This window comes from Stegodyphus dumicola, chromosome 4, assembly GCF_044657685.1.
Source record: "Stegodyphus dumicola isolate Sdum_Otavi_A_Nest chromosome 4, ASM4465768v1".
Taxonomy (NCBI): Eukaryota; Metazoa; Arthropoda; class Arachnida; order Araneae; family Eresidae; genus Stegodyphus; species Stegodyphus dumicola.
The window spans coordinates 17,941,270-17,966,781 of NC_140771.1; the positions used below are offsets into that span (position 1 = coordinate 17,941,270).

Consider the following 25,512-nt stretch of genomic DNA (forward strand, 5'->3'; position numbering starts at 1 on the left):
AGAAGATTTAGAATTTAGAATACTTTTAAGCTGCTAATTTAATCTTTTACGTATTCTTTACTTTTCTTACATATACACATATTTCATAAAATAACTCATACTCTTCTTTGAAACGTGTTAACAGAAACAAACAATGTCTTTAATTAAAAAATAACAAGTGAATAATTGTTACTTATTTCAATAATTTATTGCAACCATAAGTAATTTCTTAAACCAGAAAATTCATGATAGCTTCAGACTGCTTCTCAGATTTTTAATCTTAGTTTCTCTCCATCACAAAAGTGATTTGTCATATGTCGAAGACTATGTGCCAACTTGTTTTGGTTCCAAGAAATCTGAATGTGATATGAGGTTGATTTTATTAATTAATGAATTTAATAAGCAACAGGTTTTGTATATAAGATGATTATACTTTTCACTTTTCCATATAAATAAACAACAGACACATTTTTCATATGATTTATTATTAAATATGATTAATACAATAGACAACGCAAAGAAAGTTAACAAATGTTATTTAACATATATGAAACAAAATAATAATATATATAATTTTTCTCAAACCCTTATAGTATATAAATTTTATGTTAATCAATATAAGAAATGGTAGGAGTCTGTGCTATAAGAACTCTGTGATTATAATACTATGCATCTTACAAAAGGATGCAATCAAAGATATTACACAGAGATGATGATGGTGCTGATGATACTTCAAAATAAAATTTTTCTCACACATATATAAATTAAACAAAATTTTCTTCATATAAAAAACAGTTAAATAAAGTAAAATTATGTTTGAAGGTTAAATATAAAAACAGTAATAGAAAAATTTAAAACTTGCAAGTTCGTGCTATGACACACATCACATTTATAGATTATAAAATCAGATATATCACATAAGTTTTGTAGATAAAAATGCAACAAAGAAATAAATTATTACTATTTAGTTATTTAAAAACTGAGAAATTTCATGAAATTAACAAAAATCTAAATTTTATCTCATATCAGTATCATTGTAATTTAATAAGAAATATTTTTCTTTGGACGGATAATGATTTTCAGTAAATATTTGGCATCTACAACTTTAACAATTCTAAAATTTCAACAGATTTATTATTGCCATAAATATAAGTATTATGGAACACAAGAATATACATTTCACTTTCTTATGTGAAGTATCTTGAAACAAATTTTACGAAACTTACAGCTGAAACTATAACTTTTAAAGCGATATACACATTTAACAGAGATAAATAAATAGATAATATATACATATTTTTTTACAAACCAATATATTTTAATTTATTTAGCATTTTTCTTTGAAGAAAACAGAGTAAATATTAACAATTTGTTCCTTTATACTATATATTGGGAAAGGGCGAAAGAGTATTTTTAATATTTAAATGAAACAAACATTACAATATTATAACCAGCCAAATTCAGGAACATATAAATAAATGCTTCTTCAAGCATAAATTTTAATCTAAGGCATGAAATAAAAATTGCAGGCCCTCTCTTTCAAACTAAATTAAATTCAGAACTTGTATCAACAAAGGTATGAACAAATAGTTAAAAAAATTATATTGCTTTTACAAACACAATTTCATAAATCTACATTATTACTTTAAATTATTAACAAACACATCATAAACATTAATGTCCATACAGAAATGTAATATGTTTATATAGTTAATATCTGACACAAAGATTTGATTAATTTCAATAAATGTGCTTTTCTCAGAAATAATACAACATATTAAGTATAAAAATACTTTTAAATTAACATATATATAATCTGGAAAAATATTTTATGATAATAAAATTTAAATCTCATAGATGTATAAACGTGAATCAAATAATGAAATGTTTAAAGAGCAGAAATATTTAGTTTCTTTGATATACATATATGATTTACATACATTAATGCTCCCAATTAAAACCTATAATTCATTGCTGTTTTGTAGTAACAAATCTTGTTGTTATTTGGAAAAAAGAAATGTAAACTTTCCTTTTCTCAAATAATGAAATTAGAAAACTATAAGCAAAATTCAATTTTGTACATTTACTACTCAATGTTTTCCCCTTACTTTAAAAACAGTTTTATTTACGTAACATAATCCATGAATAAAATTTCAGTAAATACCAATTAATACATTGTTTTTTCCTTATGACAGATTGAATTCAAAGGGGTTCACATATTGTTCATTACATAATATAACTTACAAACATTACTTACACTCATGTGACTGAAATTATGAAGGAAGAAAGTAATTTTCTTTATATAGTACACTAAATTATATGAAATTGAATTATTATTATTTCTGTACACCAAATTATATGAAAGTCCAAGACACATTTATGCTAAAGTCGATTTATATATCACGACACTACAATTTATTATATATAATTAAATTTTATGAAACTTTTGTTATAATACAATTCTTACAAAAATTTTCAAAACACTTATGATAAATTTTGCATAGGAAACTACTAGCTATATCAGTATTAATGGGAAGTAAAACCAAAAATATTACACAACAGAAAGCAGCAAAATACCTGATGAATTATGCAACTTCTTTGTGAAATATTTTCTTTTCCTATGACCTCAGATTATTAAATATGGAATTTACATTAATATTTAAATAAACACAGAATTTTCAAAATATCACAAGAGCTTTCTATAAAAATTAGATTTTGATTATATAAGCTGTTAAAAGTATACACATAAATTTTAATAATGGACTATGTAACTTTTACTAATTAAGCAGACTGCTAAATTCTTTTGATCAATTCAATATATTCATAACAATATCCTTTCAAGTCTGACATAACTTGAAAGAATTCTGGATAAAAATTCTTACAATTAAATAAAAAACAGTTTTAGTGCTAAAAGAAGTATTTTTAATTTTGGGTTGATATAAGTTAATACAATAGAAATTCTTCATGTGTTAAAAAAACTTTGATATCTAAACATTATGACAAAATGTAAATACATAACTATTGCTATTTTTAACTCAAAATTTTTATAACTAACTGTGATTACTATAAAAGTATCTAAATATCCTATTTAACCATTACAGAATTTGAAAGTTTGGATCATAATAAAGATATTTTTCACAATTAAAGAAAATTAATTTTTATGCGATATATTTAATTTTTAAGAACATCTTTTTATATACATTACTTATGGATTTATTTGGCAATTGTTCTCTACTTAAAGTTAGAGTACTGCTCAATTACATAAGTTAATTCCTTATAATTTCAGTGAAAAATTTCGAATGTCTATGATAAAAAAATGGGGGAAGGGGAACCCATGGTTATTGGATTGATTATGCAACATGCAATTAATTAATTGAAATTAACTTTTTTATTAAAAATTCACAGCTTTATCCCTACACATGGAAAAATATTTATCACCAGAAAAGAGGTATCTTGTACTTAATTTAAATACATTACATTACTTTCAGATTTTAGAAAATTAAAATTCAATCTTACAAAATAGAAACTCCTCTTTCTGCATCAATGTTAACAAGGAAAAAATAACTTTTTCTATTTTCGTAGAAATGAAAATTTTATAAATTATGAATATAACAAAGAAAATACTGTAGCTAATTTTTTGAAAAAAATTACTTTTTGCACTCTTGTATAACTTTTAATACTGAATAATATTTCTTTAATATGCTTGATTATTTATATATTTACCTAATAAAAGATTGACTTGATATATTTTTTCTTCAAATACTCATGTTTACTTCACAAAAATTAAAAACAGTGAAAATCAATGGAATTTTGCATTTCATTTGTATGATGGGAGCTACCAAGAGGAGAGGAGCTTTTATCTAAAGGATTTTTTTGGGAGAGGGGGGTATTTTATTTTAAAAAATGTTCAGCACATTAAAATTTATTTTAAGAGGATTGTATCATAATAAAATGCAGTCAAATAACAAAATTAAAGTGATTATATATGCTGAGCCTGAAAGATAAACATGATTAGATGATTCAGATGACAGCAATGTTCACAACAGTAGTGTAATAATACAATAGAAAATACATCACATAACACACTGTCAAATAATTTATAGAAGTTGTATTATAACAAGAGCATGCTCTTACTAAGTAATACATTATATAAAATAACTAAATATAGTTAAGTATATCTTTATACTCTGATTTTTTACACTGAGCAAATATTCACACATACAACCACGGCGCAGAATATATGAAACATTATCTACTACATTACTGACTCATTATATGATGCATCTACATTGATATACCATATTAAATTATTATATAACAACAAACTATAAAATAACATCATTATATAAAATGCATTTCTTAGAAATACCTTTCCCAAGAAAAACATTCTTCAACCAAAAAGTTACTTAAAAGTGTGCAGATTAAACTATAAATAATCTATACATTTAGTATAAATAAATATCACTGAAAAGTAGATGACTTTTTTTAAAAAAGTATTACATAAATAAATATCAAAAATTAAAAAAATCCTATATACATAAATAACATTAATGAAATTACTAAAGACAATGTACATTTTGAAAAATTCAGAGAAAATCACTCAGTAAAGAAAAATCTCGCATTAGCTTTGCTAGTTTTACATAATACATTTTACATGTTATATAAAACTTTTAAATTCTAATGAAATAAAATTACGATTACTTTTGGAAATAAATAAACGAAATTAAAAAATAACAAACAATTTTTAATACACTATTAAAAACTTGACTAGAATTAAACTCACAACATGGCAATGCAATATAAACCATCTGATAAATAATTAGGACTCATAAGTAAGATGCAGAGAACATTTAAGAAAATTTGATATTATATGCATCAGCGTACATACCATATATGCTCTTCCCAATAATTTGAATTATAAATAATAATAATAAATTGAAAAAAGTTAATTTCTCATTAGCGTGTTATTATTAAAATGTACTAAAAACATTTTGATCCTTAGAATCTAGACTCCCGGGCTGTCTTTACTCAATGGGCCTATGATTTTAAAGAACTGGATGCCATAAACAATTCATACATAATAAAAATCCATCTTTGAAATTACATAATAATTATATTTTATTTAAATTTATTTTTAATTATTTTTATTATAAGCACTTATTACCTTAAGGTTATTTATTTATTTATAATTCTACAAAGGTAAAGTATTTTCTCGAATATTCTTTCATATTTTAAATTCTACTTTTAATTATTAACTAATGCTACAGTTCTAATAAAGAAAAATTTAAAAGTTTTATAAAATCTAAATCTATGGAACAATAAAAATATTCACTATTTCCTTATTATTATTATTTATTATCCCCTGTTATTTAAACAGAGCCAACAACCTTCATGGTAGTTTACTGGACCAAAAAAGTAAACTCTACTCAGAGCTCTTTTGTGAACCATCACCAAATGACTTGGACTCATTGTGATTCCTCTTAGTTCTAATCGTGCCACTTATGGTCTGTCTGACACAAGAACAGCTCTGAGCCGTCTTGTCCTTTTGGCTCAGCCCATTAACAGCAGGTTTCTAAGCTCCATTTAAATAAAAGAGGACATATGAACTTTGTTGTGAAATTTCATAAGGAACAATAACTGCTATATGGAAAATATTTTTTATTCCTTTTTTTCATCTTTACTCTAATAAAAACTGTTAGCTATGCTGATCCCATTTTTAAAAGCAGCCCTGGTGAGAATAAAATAAAAATAGATTAATACTAATTTATAAAAATTTTATTTACATTTCAAAGATAATATTAAATTCAAAATATAGCAACCACCTGTATGTTTTACATTAACCTTTACGTATATATTTTTATTTAATAATGAAAAGCTATAAAAACTTTAAGATAGTAGAAAAACTGCATTATGCAGGTAGGATAAAACTGGATTTATTACCTAGAAATATTTTTAATTAAGTTTACTAAAATATATTTAAGAATATATCCATAAAATTTATCTCTTTCATTAGATATTATTCCATATTGCAATAATATACATTATCAGTTAAAATTATACATTGGAATTTAAGAAATTGAAATCTTAACACTGCATTGGTAAAAAACCTGTTTATAGTGCATTGCTTGATTCTTATCTTATAAAAAATAAAATAAATTTATAATTAGATTTACATGTCATAAGCATCAGTCACAAAAATATCAAATAACTAGTTCCATTTCTGAGGTCAGACTAGCTACAGCCAACTAAGTTCTATATGACATGTTCTAAAGCATATATGTACACAATTTTAACAAAATATGAACAAAATTTATTGACTAGACAACTGCATATCCGCATGACTGAAAAAACTCTCAATCTGCTTTCTAGCAGTTTTGGGACATGTGCTAACATAAACAAGACCAGTACAACCAGTTGCAGTAGCAATATTTTTTGCTGTTTCAAAGCACACACTCATGCAGTCTTTTCCATTATATTCTAAAGCTATAACAGGACCTGAAATTGTAAATATATATATTACAAGCACACCACTTAATTTTTATAAGTTTTGTGAATTATGGACAAAATTCCAAGAAATTATAACCACACATAGTTCTACTTGCCTAAAATGCAATTATTTTGATAAATTTATAAACTTTTTTTCACCTTAGTTTACAGATTAAGAAATGTTTTTTCAAAACTTTTTTTAATCGGTAAATTAAAGTGAAAGAGCTTTTTCAAAACCTATACAGTTTTCTTCTATTTCAGTCTCTCTACAGTTCTGAATGTTTAATTTTAATTAACTGATACATCAATAAAATAGCTATTTTTCATACTTAGAATTATACGCATACAAAATTTTTACTTGATTTATAATTATGTCATGAACATGCATTATTCTATCATAAAATGCAATAAAAATGCATTGGGTACTTAGTACTATCGCATCATGAAAGTTTTACCAAGCGGCATAATTTTATGCCAACTGTGGATAAATGTGATGTCATAACACATTAGCATATTCCCCCCCTGCAACTTTGGTTGATTTTGGATAAGCCATCTTTTGTTTTAATGAAAACTGATATAAATTACTTATTGTTGCCACATTTTTCTTTGAATTCGGGTGGGGGGAGAGTTTGAAGGCTGTAGAATCACATTTATGATTGTCCTTAGGCTCATTTAGAGCTTGAGAGAATTACCATCTGTTGAACGCAGACCAGAACAGATGGACAGAGCCAACAAAACAGTAATAGATTGAAACAATCGCATGTGGGAAGCTTGTACTCCTGGCATTCTACACATAGCTTCCAGTAAAATCAGAGGGTCTATCAAAATAATAATAATAATAAAAAAAATCAATGAAAATCCTTTACAAGGCACAAAAATGAAGAACACTGAATCCTTTTACAACAGAGTTGTTTGGTAGATTATGCAAACAGCCTGACAAATATATTATTGTGAAAGTTGCAATTAGAAGTGCAGCTCAAAATTCTGTAGGAATGACTGGTACAGCTTTCATGATCAGTGGTATAATATGTAAGTACTATGCACTAATTATGTAACACATTTTGTATTCTTAGACCTAAATTCATCAAATATTAATTAAACAAATTTAAAAAAATATTTTGAACATTATCAGAAAAAAGAAACAAACATGTAACAGAATAATTCTTAAAGTAAAATAGAACTTTGTTCTTCAACTGCAAATATGTAAATGAGATAAAAGGAAACTTATGCTTACAATGAGAATACAGAAGTAAGGTCAGGAGTTCTGTGACAAAATATGAAACGAGATCCTTAATGTCATCTACTGTTGAAAAATTGATGAAGAAGCAACTAAGAATCAAATTCTTTAAAGGTTAGTTGTAAATGGAGATTAGAATTTGAATCAATAATTAGAAAGATTTTCATGGATGAGAAAAACCTAAAAATTCATTAATCCACATAAAAAAATATAAATAAAAAACATGAAAAAAAAATTACAAGAAACTAATGTGTTTGTAATCCATGTTCGGATATAGACAGATAGCGTCATGTGCTTTGCCGTAATTAAATACAACACACCAATGTTTTGATATGCATTTGTTATGCATTCATATTTCAATTTCTAACATTTTTATTATTTTATGTAGGATAATAGGTTAATTTTTAAAACATTGAAGAATTTTCTGACGAAAGAGGGATCACGATCTATAGTGGGGGAAAAATCATTATGAAATCTAAAATGGGAGAGAAGGGAGCTTAAATTGGCATTCACTTTACAAAAATACTATTAGTTTCCATGACTCTCCTTTCCTATATTAAGATTTTCTTGCTTTTGAAGAAAAAGAACTCTCATTCAGTTTTGCTCAAGATTCATATGAATTTTATATAAAATTCTTATTAATTTTTTTGCTCAGTATATAAAATTAATTTATATATTGGGCAAATCTTTATTATAAGGAGAATACTTATATGGACACATTCTACACTATTATGAATTCTAACTCAAATAACAACAACATTTCAAATAATAACTTTTAATAAAAAATAGCATATAAATGAATTAGAATGAATAACAAAATGCAATTTATTTTAGCTTCTCTATTTTCAAAAATACTGTAAAAAGTCATTTGACATAGAGAAAAAAATCCACATTATTCAATGAAAAGTATAGCAAAAATGTCGAGATTTCTCAAGTCAAAAGCTTTTAAAAACACTCATGGAAAATATGTCTATTGGTTTAGATACATAAAATGAAGACTTGTGCATTTGCTTTAGATTCTTACATAGTACAATTCCCAATTTCTTTGTATTCTTGAGAGACTATTTGCTATGAGATACATTTGATAATCTTGTGCAGACTCCTATATGGGGGGGGGGGAAGAAAGAAAGATATCCAGCACCCTAGGTGCAAAAGAAAGGAATATTCTTGCTCTCCTGTTGACCTCAAGAAACAAACATAAGTCAAGTAGTAACATATCCAGTATAGTTACATCTCTCTAATTCAATTGTAGCACAAGTAGCATATCCAGCATAGTTATATCTTTTTAAGTCAATTGTATATGCAAAGAACATCGGAAAACAGCATTTCTGCTATGAAATTCACATATGCTTCTGAAAAGTGTGGATCTGGAATTTATTTCAGGATGAATAAATGAGCAAGGATATCCAAAATAAGCACCCCATTTTTGAATAAGATCTTCAACTATGGACAAAGACTATATAATTTTCTTATCAAGAAATCATTTACCAAAATAAACTGAAATAGTTGGGATGTCTGAGGTAATAAATATTCCATAAACATGCAAGGCTTCGATGAATGCTCTGTTTAACATTTTAACATTCCTTACATATGTATTTGTCAATTTTTACACCACAGGAATCTCAAACCTACAGGGGTTGGACAAAAATATGGAAACACCTTTAAAAAAACATGTTTCTTTGCTTAATATGGTGTAGGAAACCCGTTGGCATCCAAAACAGCTTGCAGTCTTCTCGGAATGGATAACAGTTCCTGTATGTTTGCCAAGGGAATATTATACCATTCTTCCTGCAAAACGGTGGCAAGTTCAGATAACGATGTTGGCGGTGGATAACAAGAACGCACTTTACGTTCCAATGTAGACCACAAAGGTTCGATAATATTCAGGTCTGGTGACTGTGGTGGCCAGGGGATATGGGACAACTCATCCTCGTGCTCAGAAAACCAGTCCTGGACAATGTGAGCTGTGTGAACAGGGGCTTTGTCGTCTTGGAAGATACCATCACCATCGGGGAAAAAAGTTTGTACCATGGGATGATCGGCCAAAATGTTCACATAAGTCTTGGCAGTCATGTGCCCTGACACAGTTATCATGGGGCTAGCAGAGAACCACGATATGGCTGCCCAAACCATAACAGAACCCCACCATGTTTTACTCTTGGCAACAAGCAGTCTGTATTATAGGCTTGAGATGGCATTCTCCAGACGTAAACTCGGCCAGAAGTAGGAAACAATGTGAAAGAAGACTCGTCAGACCATATTACTCACTTCCACTGCTCTATAGTACAGGCTTTATGACTTAATAACCACCTTTTCTTGTTACGGGCATTAGCATCACTGATGAGTGGCTTCTCAATTGCAGCACGGCCAGCAATTCCCTGTTTATGAAGCTCCCTTCTAATTGTTTTGGTACTCACAGGGTTCGGTAACACAACATTCATTTCAGCAGTAACTTTTGCAGCTGTGGTCGTCTTATTTTTCGTCACAATTGCCCTTAATGATCGTCTGTCACGATCACTCAGGACACACTTTCGTCCGCGCTGTGATTTAACAGATGATGTTTTTCCACTTTTCAAATATGCGGAATAAATCTTCGATACAGTACCTCTTGAAACACTAAACACCTCGGCTACCTTGCTTACGGAAGCACCTACCATACGTGCCCCAACAATATGCCCACGTTCGAAGTCTTTAACTCTGACATAATGCAAGGACAACCTCACATAACAGTACTCCGACAAACAACTGAACTGTTTAGCACATTTACGAAGTTGTATAGGTGGCGTCAGTAGTCAAAAACGCCAGCGCCACCTACATATTTCATTAAAATCAATCTTTCTTTTCAAACATGCATTTCACAAGGTGTTTCCATATTTTTGTCCATCCACTGTATATCATGGCTTTGGACCCAAAACAATGTTCTCATACTTTATGAAAATTTTTGTTAAATTGAAATACTTCAGTGGGTAAATATAGTTTAAGATATTGGATTTTAATAAATAAAAATTTTCCACTATTGGTTTCACATTAATACTACAAAAGCTATATGCTCATAATGAAAGTCCCAGATAGATATGCAAAAAAATGTCTAAGTGGCCTATACTTTTTCTGACTTTTAACCCTTTCGTGGGCCGTGGGAAGATTACTTCCCACCTACATGATCCTGGGAAATACACTTGTGGGAAGAGCAAAACCCACTATAATATATTGGCTTTGGTATTATAACGTTGGGAACTCTAATTCCCACTTCAGTATTGTGCTGCCATCAGTGTTCAATCGATTGAAAGCAGAATTACCACATTTGTTTTGAAAGTTCGAACGCATTGTGCGAGATCTGTTCCACTGAGACACTTGTTTTGATTTGACATTTGCATTGCTATACGATTCTGCTACAAATGTAAGTAAAACACTGTTTTTATTATTATAATAACGTTCTCTTATTTTGTATATTTCTGCAGGAACTCTCTAATATTGAATAATAAATAATGGGTGAAAAGTGAAAATGCTATTCCATCGTGTATAAAAGCCACGTGTAATAGGTATGTTGGAAAAATTAGAATATTTTTGAAAATACATTTGAAAATATCATTCAATTCTACTGAGAAAGGAAAGGATTATTTTGGCATGATTTTTACCGAGGAAATTTTACAGAATATTGTTGGCGAAACTCGTATGCAAAGCAGCCTAAGAAAAGGAAGAGATTGGGTCATACCACGAAAGACAGTATCCCGAACTGGAAAGAAATCACATCAGAAGAATTGAAAGCATGGGTAGGTATGCATATACTCATGGGTATACATCAACTGCCTGAACTGAAAAACTACTGGAGCACAGACCCTATTCTCAATGTTCAATCAGTAGCAAGAATAATAATCGCAAAGAGGTTCAAAAAAATAATTGAGATTTTACATGTAAACGATAACAGCACAAATCCATGTGGGCAACTTGGACATGATAAACTCGATAAAGTCAGACCAATCTTCTCACAGCTCAATGATTCCATACCTAAAGTCTACGAACCTTCGTCAACATTATGAATAGATGAATGTATGATAGCTTTCAAAGGGAGAACTTCATTGAAGCAGTATATGCCAATGAAGCCTATAAAAAGAGGTTACAAGGTGTGGTGTTTAGCAGACTCTAAGACTGGATAAATTCAAAAATTTGAAATTTATCATGGAAAAGAAACTTCTGATAATAAGGATAAAATATTGAGCTTAGGGGAAACAAACTAAACTAACGGCAGATGTGAAACAGACAGGTCATCTTACAGCCTATGATAACTATTTCACATCTTTTAGGCTTGCAAAAAGTCTACTTATAAGTGGTCTGTTTTCTGCTGTGAGGCCACAAAGGAAGGATCTTCCACCAATGCTGAAGGCTAATAACAAACTACAAAGAGGAGAATTAATGTTCCTATCTAAGAAAGGTATTGCTGCAATAAAGTGGATGGACAAAAAGGCTGTTACATTGTTGACTACTGCACACAATTCAGCGATTATTACATCTGTAAATCGTACACAAAATGATGGTACTAAAACTGAAGTACCTTGCCCTAAAGCTGTCACCATATATAACGATATGTATATAACAATATCATGGGAGGGGTTGATTGCTTCGATCAAAGAAAATAAAGATACCAAATAGGAAGAAGATCTGTAGAATGGTGGCATCGTATTTTTGATTTTCTTATTGATCTTGGTATCGTAAATAGTTTTATACTGTGGCAAGTAAACGAGAGAAACAGAAGTTTAGACCAGCTAACATTCCGTACAGCATTAGCTCATCAACTAATAGACGGATATTCCTCGAAAAAGGAAAGGCCGTCCTGCTAGCTTCCAAGCAAAAAGGTGTGCAATTCCGGATGATATAAGCTTAGCCAATGTGGGAAATCATATGCCAGAGATGGTTTTCAACTATAGACGATGTAGGAAATGTAGCACAAAGGCCCAAGAAAAGAGGACCCGCTATATGTGTGCAGTATGTGATGTACCCTTGTGCATTGCAACATGTTTCTCATCTTTTCACGGCAAATAATCGCCTTTATATTGAATTTTCTCTATGACCATAAAAGGTCCCATGGGAAGTATACTTCCCACCCCTAGAATTTAAATGTAAACAAAAAATTTGACAAAATAAAATATATTTCCTTAAATGCTATTGTTTAGTTGATAATAAAACATAAAAAAACAGGAGAAATTCAAAAGAGAAATAAATGGCCCACGAAAGGGTTAAATATGTATTATCTTTTGTTACTCAAGTAAAAGTAATAAAATGATATATGTATATATATATATCCTCTTGTTTGTAAACACAAGCAAAAAGAAATGGAATAACATTTCTAAAACACAAAAAACAAATCTTATTAAGTCAAGCTATATTAGGACTAGATTTGATGAGGAAAAAGATATCTATTGAAAATAAAAGAATCTAGGTTACCTCTTTTGACTATCTTATTATAAGCATTGGAGGCGAAAATTCTCTCTGCAGCATCTTCTTCTAACAAAACTTCTTTTGTTCGTAGTAAAATGTTCTATGAAGAATGAAAAATGCAAAATGAAATTATGCTACATATATGTGATGAGGTGCAATCAAAAGGTTTTGGGACTGAAGTTATTAAAAAAATACTCTTGTTTCTCAGAGATTTGGCATTCAATTTTCTTCAAGTAGTCACCTTCTGAAATCATATATTTTATTCATCATTGCATCATTGCTTGAAGCATGCCTGAAACTCTTTGTCTAGGATAACAAAAAGCTGCATTATATTCTCTCAGATTTCATGACATCTTGAAATCTTCTTCTTAAAACTGTGTTTTAAAAAATAGGAAAAAGTCGCAGAAAATGAAAACAGGAGAATGTGGTATGTCGGGCATGGAGCTATGGTATGTCAGATATTTTGAGCTTGGTCCAAAATTATTGCATAAGCTGAACTAATGCATTTTCATGATGGAGTTGCCATTTATTGAGGCCCACCAGCAGCTGAGCAGTGAAGTCACTGGTAAGTTTGGTCCAGTGGGAGTTCGATCTGAAGTTAAAATTCTGAGAATGGACATTTTCGTGTTTTTCGCATGTGTAGCATGTATACAAGACAGTTTCCATAGAAAGTCCTCTACAAAGGCATTCCTCCCCTTAGGCAGATAGACCTCGAGTGCTTTGCTACAACAAAATGAAATGAAAATGCCACTTGTTGAATACAAGCAATTCTAGCCTTTCTTGATGAACAAGATTCACCAAATGGCAAAACACTTCATAATACAGGGTGCTTATAAAGTCCCAGACCCATTTTGATGTTTAATAACTAATAAAATAATAAAGATAGATTAAAATTAATAACATAAATGGTTACATAGACTCAAAAAGTTTCATGACTCTTGTGAATGAACTTCCATGTGTGCCCCCTTCGTCGCACGGAGAATATCAAGTCGATATTCAATTTCACGCCAGGTACCGACAAGCATGTCGGCATCCACAGAGGCTATTGCGGTTGTAATTCTGACTTTTAGGTCATCAATGTTCGACACTCTCCTCCTGTAAATGTTGCCCTTTACAAATCCCCAAAGGAAAAAGTCCAGCAATGTTATATCAGGTGATCTGGGTGGCCAAGGAATTGGACCTCCTCGCCCAATCCATCTTCCTGTAAAATGGTCATTCAAAGAACTACAAACGATGGTACCCCAATGAGGTGGTGCACCATCTTGTTGCAAAAAGACATGTGGCTGAAGCTCTTCTAGTTGTGGAAATACAAAGTTTTCCAACATTTTTCAGATCCCCATATGAGCACATTATGGCAATTAACAATGCCAGAAAGATGAAAGGATGCTTCATCAGAGAACAATATGCACTTCAGAAATTCAGCATCATCTTCTATCCTCCTTAGCATATCTGGTGCAAAGGCCATCCTCCTAGGCCTATCGTTTGGTTCCAAAACTTGAACAATCTAAACTTTGTATGCATGCAGTCTTAATTTAACAAAAAAGAGAAAAATACAATTAATAAGCAGACAATATTTAGAAAAGTACAGATATTTAGACTGGAAAATGAAATTATCTGAAATTAACCACACGCGCAGACGATATTTACAAAAGTAAAGATATTCAAACCTGAAAAGGAAAATATATAAGTTATTCCATCAAAAATGCCATAAGTTTGTTTATATCTTCATTATTTTATGAGTTATTAAACATCAAAATGGGTCCAGGACTTTATAAACACCCTGTATATTTCTTGGTTACTGCCTGGCACAAGTCGAGCATATTTATGATAAACAGAGCCCTTGTAGAAAAAAAGGGGGGTCAACAGTGTCTTCACACTTCTTAGATTTCTTCACGCTTGTTTGGAGAGGCTGGGAATTTCCACTGCAAAGACTGAGGCTCTATTTCAGGGTCGCAGGAATAAATTTGTCAACTGTTACGATCACATTAAAAAAGCTTTTCAACATCCTTTATACATAGAAATCTTGTAAATTAAAATTTAACTCTTTTTTGGTTCATCTGAAATCAATTTTTACACAATTTCACAGATTGGCATCTCACATCCATATCTTTAGTAAGTGTGTATAAAGCTGAAATACAATTCCAATAACTCACAAACAGTGATTCAATGATTTTCCTTTCTTCCAACAAATCTTTGATGATTCAATTTTGTTGATTATGTGTTCTCTGGGATATTCATCACTTTTGAAGCCTTCTTGGACATCTTGAAAATGTCCGAACCAGCCATATGTGGTTCATATATTTCTCCTCACATATATTCTGCAACAAGTCTTTGCTCAGACTCACAAAGCTTTTGGCAAAATTTGATGCAAATTCTCTCCCAAGACAAATGTGATAATAAGATAATCTATACGTTCATTTTAAGTGCCCCCACCCACTTCCTGTGTGAACTAGAAAATTCAAGTATGCATTATAATTTAGAATGCATAATAAAAGATCAATCTATACCAGGTGGCTTTGGTTGGAATATTTTTGCTCTGAGAATATAGCAGCAGTCCCAATACTTTTTGATCACAGCTTGATACACTTATATGCTTATGTATGCACATACACCTAAGAATTTTTCAAATGAGAATTCAATCATCTTACAAAACACCCTTTCATTTGAATTTGTTCTCTTACTTTACTGTTTTTTTAATGTTTAGATTAAAAAAAAAATCTGAAGCTAAGTAAATTTAATTTTAAAACAATCATTCTACGAAAAAAACCAAAACGCTACTAAAAGATTTTATTTAGAATTATCACATTCATTAAGCTATATGGATGTAATTTGTCATTCAAGTAAATACATCAAACACTTCAATTACACACGATTTCATACAGCAGGTATCCAAGAATGTGTGTGTTTCTATCACTTCCTTTTGAATTGTGCTAGTTAATATGAATTTCTTAAATAAAAACAAAATCAATAAAACAATAAACTATTCAAACATTTGTCATATGGCATATAATTAAACATTACATGCATAATTTTTATGATAAATTTTGCTTCCATAATCCAAAATATTCATACAAAGAAATACTTAAAAACATTATAAAACAATAGTTTAAAAACTCTAAATATCAGCAAAACAGCATTCTGGCAGTATACTTACATCTGTTTGCTCTAATTCTTTAATAAGTGCCAAAGCTCGATTTTGTGCATGACCATCCGAAAAGAATACAACAAGGCAATACTAAGGAAATAATACATTAAAGACATAATTTTGACCATGTAAAACATATGGACATAAGTTCACATTTACTTTAGAAGCAGTATGAGCAATGAAATATCACTCAGCTTCAAGCTATGTATATTCAAGAAAGAATTCATGCTTAACATGTTGAGCGCGGCGCCGAATTTGCTGTCCTTTCCGTTCAGCTGGCAGTGAGCTAAGCCATATTTTTGTTTAGAATGTTTCAATACATTTCATTAAAACTAAATTTGATCACATTTCATCGAGACTATATTTATTTTTTAACTTTAACTATATTTATTTTTTATACTGTCAGTTCCGCGGACCAATGCCAGCAAAACGAAAATTCCAGTGCAGGTCCCCAGGGACCGATGGCAGCCACACAAAAAGTTCACTGCCGGTCACCAGGGACCAGCGCCACGCTCACCGTGTTAAAAGAAAGAAACTACACGTATGGTATGATGAAATGAGATTTTATAATTAAATTAACAATATGCACAAGCAGTACCTGCATAGATATTCTTTGCAAACAGCCATGTGTCTGGGGAACAAGACTGCTCTGAGGATCCGTCATTACTTGCATATCACCCAATTTCTCTTGTGACGGAAGAGGGAAGAAATCTTCAATTCTGGCATCCTATTTAAATAGTTGTTCATTAAATTTTGTTACGTAAAAATACAAATAATAACATAATAAATAGAAAGATAACAACAACAAAACAAAGGTAGACAAAAATCTCAGATAACCTGGCATTTTAAGATGTTTTTCAAAGAATACATTAAAAAATAATTCAACATTTTCATGCACAATCTATTTAAATATAAGTAATTTTATAGTTTCAGATAAAAGTATAAATGTCTAAATAAGTAAATAAAAATTATTAATTTCTGCTTCATATAAAATTACACTCCGCCAAAATGACGGAAATAAAACAGACAATGATTCAGTAACCTCAAAAATCAAGCATTTTCAAATTTCTTTTAAAATAACTTTCAAATAAGTTTATTATTATTATTCAAAAATAAAAACATCTTTTCTAATGTACAACAGTGACAGCCAACAGGTGGCTAATGATATCATTTCATGTTACTTCCAAAAAATTAACAAAATTGACCATAGCATGTTAGAGCCACACTACTCTCCCAAATTGTTGCAATAATGCATCAGCTGTTGCTTAGCAGCAACATATGTAGTGTGGTAATTGATTGACTTGCAGTGCTGATAAACTTCACACAGCATGAATAGGGAATTTCCTCACCAAATAATGACTCGTTGGATAACATAGTTCATTGACAAACACTATATAAAACAATTACAAAAAATGCAAAATTACAGATGGGGTGGATTATACAGCTTTATGCTATAGAATCACTAACTACTTTTTGTTTTCCTCAGTTCTCTGCCTACAGCATTAGAGCCAGGGCTGAGGAGTCAGAATCAGAATTAGACAGATTTTGGGGCAAAAAGAGTCTGAGCTGGAGTCGCTAAAAACAGGTACACTCCAACTCCAGTTTTTGCTGGACAGTTTGAATTTGAAATGAAATTAAAGTGAATTGAAAAATTAATGACACACTGAGTTATTATTTTTATTTATGAACTATATACATTAATAAATAGTTATTTCTATTTTACTGTCATATTAATATGTTTCACTAACAGAAAGACTGTGGAATGACCTTGCAGAATTGGAAACTCTTCTTTTTTCTTTTCTTTTCTAACTCTTCTCCCCCCCAAAAAAAGAAGCTACAATCTAAAGAATTAACAGGAGGTAAGAATGGAAGAATGTGATGTTTGTTCTTCTGAAAAGAGAAACTAGTCTGCTAGACAACAAGATCTTGCTGGGTTCAATATATGTAGCTTCAAAACACTGAATTTTGTTGGATGACAAACAAATTAAGAAGGTAAAGAAAGCCATCTATGAACTTTCATTAAGAATGAAATTATTATCAGAACAACTAAAGTATTCAAATCAAGACAGTGAAACTGCAGACATTGCAACTGAGTCTCTATCATCCTCTTCCAGTGATGAATTAGATTTTGAGAAATATTTTTGGATAATATTGAAAAGGCAAAGCGAATGAAAATAAAAAACCATGAGCCTTTAGATATAAAATACAAACACAATTTATACACGGCCTTTGGAGAAATAGAGAAATATGATTGCTCTTGCAAGACACCTTGTTCAGAACTTATAAAAATCTATCCTGAAAAGTTAAAAGATATAGCCCTAATAGTAACAGCTCTTCCTCCTACTCAAGTCAGTGTGAAAAGACTCTTCTCAGATCTATCAAATCGGAATCAAATCTGAAGTTAATCATATAGTCCTCTAACAACGAAGATCTTGCCGAAGCTATACTGTTTCTTAGAAATAATTAATGCCAGTTTTTCCCATTTCATAATAAATGCTAATTAATATAAATATAACTTGCTATGTCATCATTTTTTTTTTTTCTGTAGAATCTATTACTTCTTTTATATTAAAAAAATAAGCTGTAACCCACGTGTATATGTTTACATAAATATGTATGAGGGAGTCGGAGTCTTTAAAATTCCAGGAGTCGGGATCAGAGCCTGAGTCCATAATTTTTCTTACCGACTCCACAGCCCTGATTAGAGCTCAGGTTTAAATACTGAGAGGAGGAAAAAAATTCCTTCCAACCAAGTTCACAACTCAAGAGAAAAGTTATGTAGTTTGATTTGTTACAATTATACATTTAATATGAAAGATTTAAATGAATTAACAATTTTCGATGCTACCACTTTAATAGCTTCTACTGGGGAAAAAAAAAAGAATCACGATAGTTTTATATTGAATATTTCATACACAGAGAGTACATACATTATGTACATAATTAATATGTAAACTGTTTATAATAATAAATACTATTTCCAGATATACATTTAAATATTAACTTAACAAAATCCATGACGGTCACACACCATTGGTAATCTTAAATTGATCCTCTTGTGGGCATAAGTTGGTTACCACTGAAACTGCATGATCTCAGTATACAAAAATAACAGACTATAAAATTTCTCTTCCAGAGATCACCTTAAATACCCATCTTTATTGATGGATTATAAACAAGACTTGCATTGTATAAAAAGATATTTTTGAAAAAGAATAAATAACCAAAAATGGAAAAACAAAATATTTCAATAAATTATAATCAAATCTTGCAAGTACATCCCCAATTCCCCTGACAAAGGATTTGGTTGATAGCATACCAATGATGTCAATAGCATTCTAGAAGATGATTTCTGAAACTTTTTGGTCTTCCCAAGCTTTCTTTACATTTCCCCCTTTCTAGCTTTTAAATTCTGGTAGTTTACAAATAACTAACCAAATTATGGTACTTTTCCTTTATACTTTCCTTTCAATATCGTAAAATCATAAGAATAAATAATTTGATATAATAACACATAATAATTAATAATAAGCAAATGAGAAAAATAAATTTAATTATAAAAAGGGTAGAAGGGCCATTGCTTATGTCAATTAGTGTTGATTTCAGGTGGAAACTGTTTGCCTATTGCCTCTAAAATGGAATCAAAATAATTCCTCCTGCTTGCTTTTTTTCTCTAAATAAATTCTGACAGATAGGACGTGAGATGTTGCCTTGTGCTATCCTGTGAATTTTATTTCTTCGTTTAGCTGATCCCCATAAACGCTCAACACTTTGTGCGTACATATCTATGAAATTGTATCTGTGATTAACTTTCAGATAGTTATAGCCAGCTTCTTAAAGTTCCTGAGTTTTTTACCCTTTCCAACAATTGTTTCCATTGTTAATAAGGAAGAGTTCCTAAATTATAATAATGAATCAATTCATCAGGATTTCAATACAAAATTATTATGTTTTTTACATATTTATATGTAAAGAAAATGCTAATACAAAGGGAAGGATAGCACAGGAAAAAGGATAAATGAAAGTAGTGAAATAAAAACACTTTTTTTAAAAATATCAAAACTTAAATTTTGCCCAAGCCCTGCTCTGGCACTTCTCATTTTTTGAAATAAATTGGATTTTTAACTGAGGAGAAACCCTAAATAAGAGGACTCAAATACAACTTGGCACACACTGTTGATCTCCCTATGTACACAGCAATCCATTCTTCCTTAAAAAACAACAAGGAATTGCATTCATTTGGCATTTCACATGTTCTCATTTTCCCATGCATAAACCATTCTGTTTTTGCTTAAAAAATATCAGAGTATTGCACAAATTCGACATGAAAGAATAAATTATACATTCATAAAACTCAAATCATTTACGAAATAAAGCTTCATGGAACACAAATTAACGCATTCTCTAATTTTAGGTAAAACACTATATTTTTGCAGAAATGCTAAGTCTTTTTCATCAGCTGGCAAATTCCACAGTTCTATTACAATCCCTTACAAGGGGAGGGGGAAGAACTTAATGCAACGAAAGAAAAAATTGCTGACGACCATCAAATTTGAAAAGTGCTCATCTGCAACAAGTGCTTACCAGGATTGCCTTTTACGCACTTTCGGGCAATGTCACATGTTGCCTATTTTGATGATATAGCACGTTGTCTCATGAATAGTGATGGGCAACTTCGGTACATTCTTGTACCCGGTACAAGAGTAACGGGACAAGTACCCGCTACAAAATACCCGTTACTCAAGTAACCGTTACTTTGAAAAGTACCGAAAACCGATTTAGTGTAAAGAGTACCCAAGTAACGATTTGGAGTACCGAAGTAACAAAATACCGGAGTAACGGTTTGCTGTACCGGAATACCCTAGTAACGATTTGGAGTACCGTACCCTAGTAAAGATTTGGAATACCAAAGTACCCTAGTAACAATTTGGAGTACTGAAGTGCCCTAGTTAACGATTTGGAGTACCAAAATACGCAGCTAACGATTTTGCGCACTGAAGGAACTCTGCCACGTCACAAAGTGTTTGATTTTATCTGTACGGAGCAAGATTTTGAATATCAGAAAACGTCAACTACGAAAGTGTCTAAGGAGCAAACCATTCATGGACACAAGGAGCGCATATGAGCATTTCGCAAATACAACCAGATACTACTGTCCTCATACCAAAACCGAAGTGAGCTGAACCCTCATCGATCCTCCAGTAACGAATACCGAAATACCGAGAAGAGACGCATATTTTCGTTACAAAGTAACGAATAACGAAAGCACCCGTTTGAATAACGAAAAGCACCCGTTTCGGTACAGAAATAACGAATACCGAAAAGTACCCATTTCGGTACAGAAGTAACGAATACCGAAAAGTATCCGTTTCGGTACAGAAGTAACGAATACACGAATACCGAAAAGTGCCTGTTTCAGTACAGAAGTAACGAATACCGAAAAGTACCCGTTTTGGTACAGAAGTAACGAACGAATACCAAAAAGTACTGATTTCGGTACTGAAGTAACGGGTACTTGGATGTACCGATTTTCAGTACCCGTTACAAAATACCCGGTTCGGTAGTACCGACTCATCACTCATGAATATTCCTCAAGGGGATGCAAGTAATCAAAAGTACCTTTTCTAAGCTTTTATTTAATTAATACTTGGTGTTTATTGTTAAGATCAAAAGGTCGTCATCAGTTTTCATACTACTTCCTGATAAGCTACCGACTTCAAATTTTGTACACACTGTTTGTGGATGACAATAGAATGTGGTGAAGAGATTTTTTCAAAATTTTATTTAATTTTTTAAAATTTAATGCTTAAACAATTTTTTAAACATATTTTCATTTAATGAACAAATTAAAAATCTCAGAGATTTACTGTCTGAAATCATCAGAGAGAGCAGAAAAAAATTTTTAAAATTATATTTGTATCAAGCTTTTTAACTTCATTTTCAATTTTTGTTCAAATTTTCAAATTTGTTCAAATTGCAAGATTATTTTTAGTTACCTGATGTTTATGATTTTAAAATTTTAACATCTCAAAACATATTGGTTACAAAATTTTGAATTTTTCACACATTATAAAACAAATTCTTCACCATCTTTTAAAACTAGAATGATAAAAAATATTAATTGACAATTTTCTACACTTGAAAAAAAAAAAAAAAAAAAAAAAAAAAAAAATGCTAAAGTAAGAAGGAATAATCTGTTCTTCAGTTTTAAAGTTATAGTGCCGTTATGCCACCCTAGTTTTCTTTCTTCCACATAATCAGAATTGATTAGTGTTTACAATCAATTGCAATAAAATCCACCATTTCATTTTTTCTTTTTTTATTTCACAAGTTAATATGCATTTTTCTCAGCATTTCATTGCAAAAGTTAACTTTCTTATTTTAATTGTGGTATGCAATATTATATTCTTTTATTTATTATTTTATCTTTAAAATTCTAACATCCAAAAATGTATATGTCATAAAGATTTGAAATTTTCAAAGATTATAAAACAAAATCATCATTTTCTTCTAAAACACGAATTAAAATATTAATTAGGTGACTTCCTACAATGTTTTTTAAACCAGCCGCATTTTTATAAGCTTTTATTAAACTTACTTATGGTACTTGTTAATATGGAAAAACTTTTCCATTTCTTTAAACTCCAGAGAGTGGCAGCTGTTACAGTGGCAGAAAGTGACCAAATCCCATACTAATTTTTCATTTATCTGTGGTTATATAAAATTGTAGTTGAATCTTATAAAAATAATTATCTTTTGTTCCCATTAAACTATAAATTATTCTCTTAATATTAGTTCATTAATGATTTTATGAGTTTTAAAATAAAAGCTTATAAAAACTTCTTTTTAAATCTTTTATTCATAATGGCTATTTTAAGTGGCTGGCAGTATAAGTTGCTAGTAATAAGGGTAATAATGTTATAATGAATAATTTAAAATTGTTTCTTTACAAAAAATGAGTAAATGTGAAAAACAGTGAAAATCTATAAAAACGGGAGCAAGGTCATAAAACATACAAGGTTAGAATGTGTAAGTAATAGCAAAAGATATGAACAGTATGATAAATACACATAACAGGTAATGAAATATAAAAAATAACAACCAATGAAATAATTAAATAAAAGAGGCAAACTAAATAAATGTGAAAAATCTATAATGGGAGTGGAAGAGGAAGACTCGATAACTGCTATTTTTTTAAAATATATATAAGGAGCTAGAAGAAAAGAAGCAAGACATATGGCCAAGTTTCCTTGTTCTTGATGTTTAGAAGTTGTTTAGAAGTATTTCCTTGTTCTTGATGTTCTTGTTAGTTGATGAAGAAGTTCTTGATGTTTAGAATCAATGGCTATATGCAATATATTATTTCAGTGATTTAAAAAAATTAACACAAATTTAAGTAATTAAGACACAATAACATGCCGAATAAATACTAATTCAGAAGTCAAACAATTTTGTAAACATAACACTGATTTTTGTTGTTTGACTTCTGAATTAGTACAAATTTAAGTATTAACAAAAATAATATGAAACCTACTTTTGGCAATAGACTCCAATTTCTTTCTCCTTCAGCTGGTGTGAAATCATGGATATTACTCCAATTATTATTAAAAATGCTAAGGCATGCATTTTTAAACTGATCTGAAATAAAATGTAATAATTAATATAATGTAATGTAAAATAATGTGATGCAATTATAATGTAATGTAATAAATCAATAAATTTATTTTAAATTATTATACTGTAACACAAAAAGAAAATAATATGAAAATAAGAATTTTTAAAATAATCATTTTGCTATAAGCAGAGCAAACCATGCTGAATATAATTTTACTCAGGAAATCAATGGAGTTTAAAATCAAATGGGAACTGCATAGTATCATATACAATGTAAGAGAAAGACCATTTATACATACCTTCTAAAGCAGCATAATTATAACAAAAGCATCCAAAGCGAATATCATTGCAAGATTCAATAATAGGTTGTGTAGCACAACACAGGAAGATGTCCACAATTTTGCAATCTCTGGCTCGGAACTGCTGGCAAACGATCAAAAATCGACATTCTGAACAGTTTCTTAAGAAAACACTGCAAGGAAATTAATACAAAATTACACCTTAAAACATTTTTACTCACAACAAAAAACAAATTAAAAATATATTGTTACGAAATGTAAAGGCCCTGTGAGTTGGCTTCCCCGGCATTATTGATCTGGTTGGTGCTGCAAAAATTGTCTCTGTCAGCTGTTCGAATGACGCTCACATGATAGATAATTCATAAAGAAAGTGATCGCTTCTGCTTTGACCCAAAAATTGCTTTTTAGGAGGAATGCAGTATGAAATTCCCCGACATTTTTAGATTTTGACTAAAATTTTTAAATTTCCTGACTTTTTGGGTCAATTTTTGAATTCCCTGACTTTTCCCAGTTTTTCCAGGTAGCGTGGCAACCAGGGAGGGGCATAGCTAGAGTTTCAGTGCCTGCAGACAACTGAAGAATGTGGGCCCTTTTCTGTGTGCCAAAAATGGAAAACATTTCATTAAAAAATTTCGTAGCATCAATTTGGCGCCCCTTGGATGCTGCGTCCGGAGACAGATGTCCCACTCTAGCTACGCCACTGGTGGCATAGAAATAAATTTCTCAAATTAACAGTTTATTAATGATTCTGAGACTTTTTACGATAAAATTATTTTTTCATATTAACACTTTACCGACCGCTAGCGGTTCAACAGGATATGCACGTCCAATCGGCCGCTCAGTTGCAGATTCTCCCTAATAATAAAATGCAGATGATATAGCAAATGGCAATTGTTTATCACCACGACTAGTGATTGATAGTCTACTTTTAGGTAGCCCCGAGAAAAAAGCAATCAACTGGCTATCGGTTGGTAGGCGTTGGTGAAAAAAAGCCGATTAATAAGCGATCGGTCGGTAAAGTGTTAAGTTAAATGATATTTTTTAAAGCAATTTCTTTTTTTTTTTTTTTTATTTAGGTATAACAAAACTTCATATTTCTTGTATGAAATAAATACTTGGTCTTTATATGATAGCAATTTACATCAAGTGTGATTATCTTTGTAAACTAGCACTTGCTGTTTTGCTTTCTGTAACGGCAGAAAGAGGAATACATGCTGCTAGGCCCTTCTTTGTAGCAATTTCTAGTCATTAAGTGCTAGTTGGTCTCGCTCATTTACGTGTTAAGCTTTCTCCGATTTGACAAAGAATCTTTGTAACAT

At 30.5% G+C, this 25,512-nt stretch overlaps 1 protein-coding gene across 2 annotated transcripts in view; it reads right to left on the reverse strand.

Annotated features, from left to right (window-relative positions):
* Nucleotides 1-445: 445 nt before the first annotated feature.
* The window catches only part of LOC118202073 (protein XRP2-like), a 43,311-nt gene continuing 18,244 nt past the window's right edge, over nucleotides 446-25,512 (reverse strand). For both annotated transcript variants that reach the window (XM_035374233.2, XM_035374234.2), the window contains 6 exons: nucleotides 24,194-24,366; nucleotides 23,815-23,918; nucleotides 16,879-17,007; nucleotides 16,290-16,370; nucleotides 13,142-13,235; nucleotides 446-6,474 (listed from right to left, as the gene is read on the reverse strand). In XM_035374233.2, coding sequence (XP_035230124.1) covers nucleotides 6,290-6,474; nucleotides 13,142-13,235; nucleotides 16,290-16,370; nucleotides 16,879-17,007; nucleotides 23,815-23,918; nucleotides 24,194-24,366 — 766 coding nt within the window. In that variant the 3' untranslated portion in view covers nucleotides 446-6,289. The remainder of the gene's footprint in view (nucleotides 6,475-13,141; nucleotides 13,236-16,289; nucleotides 16,371-16,878; nucleotides 17,008-23,814; nucleotides 23,919-24,193; nucleotides 24,367-25,512) is intronic.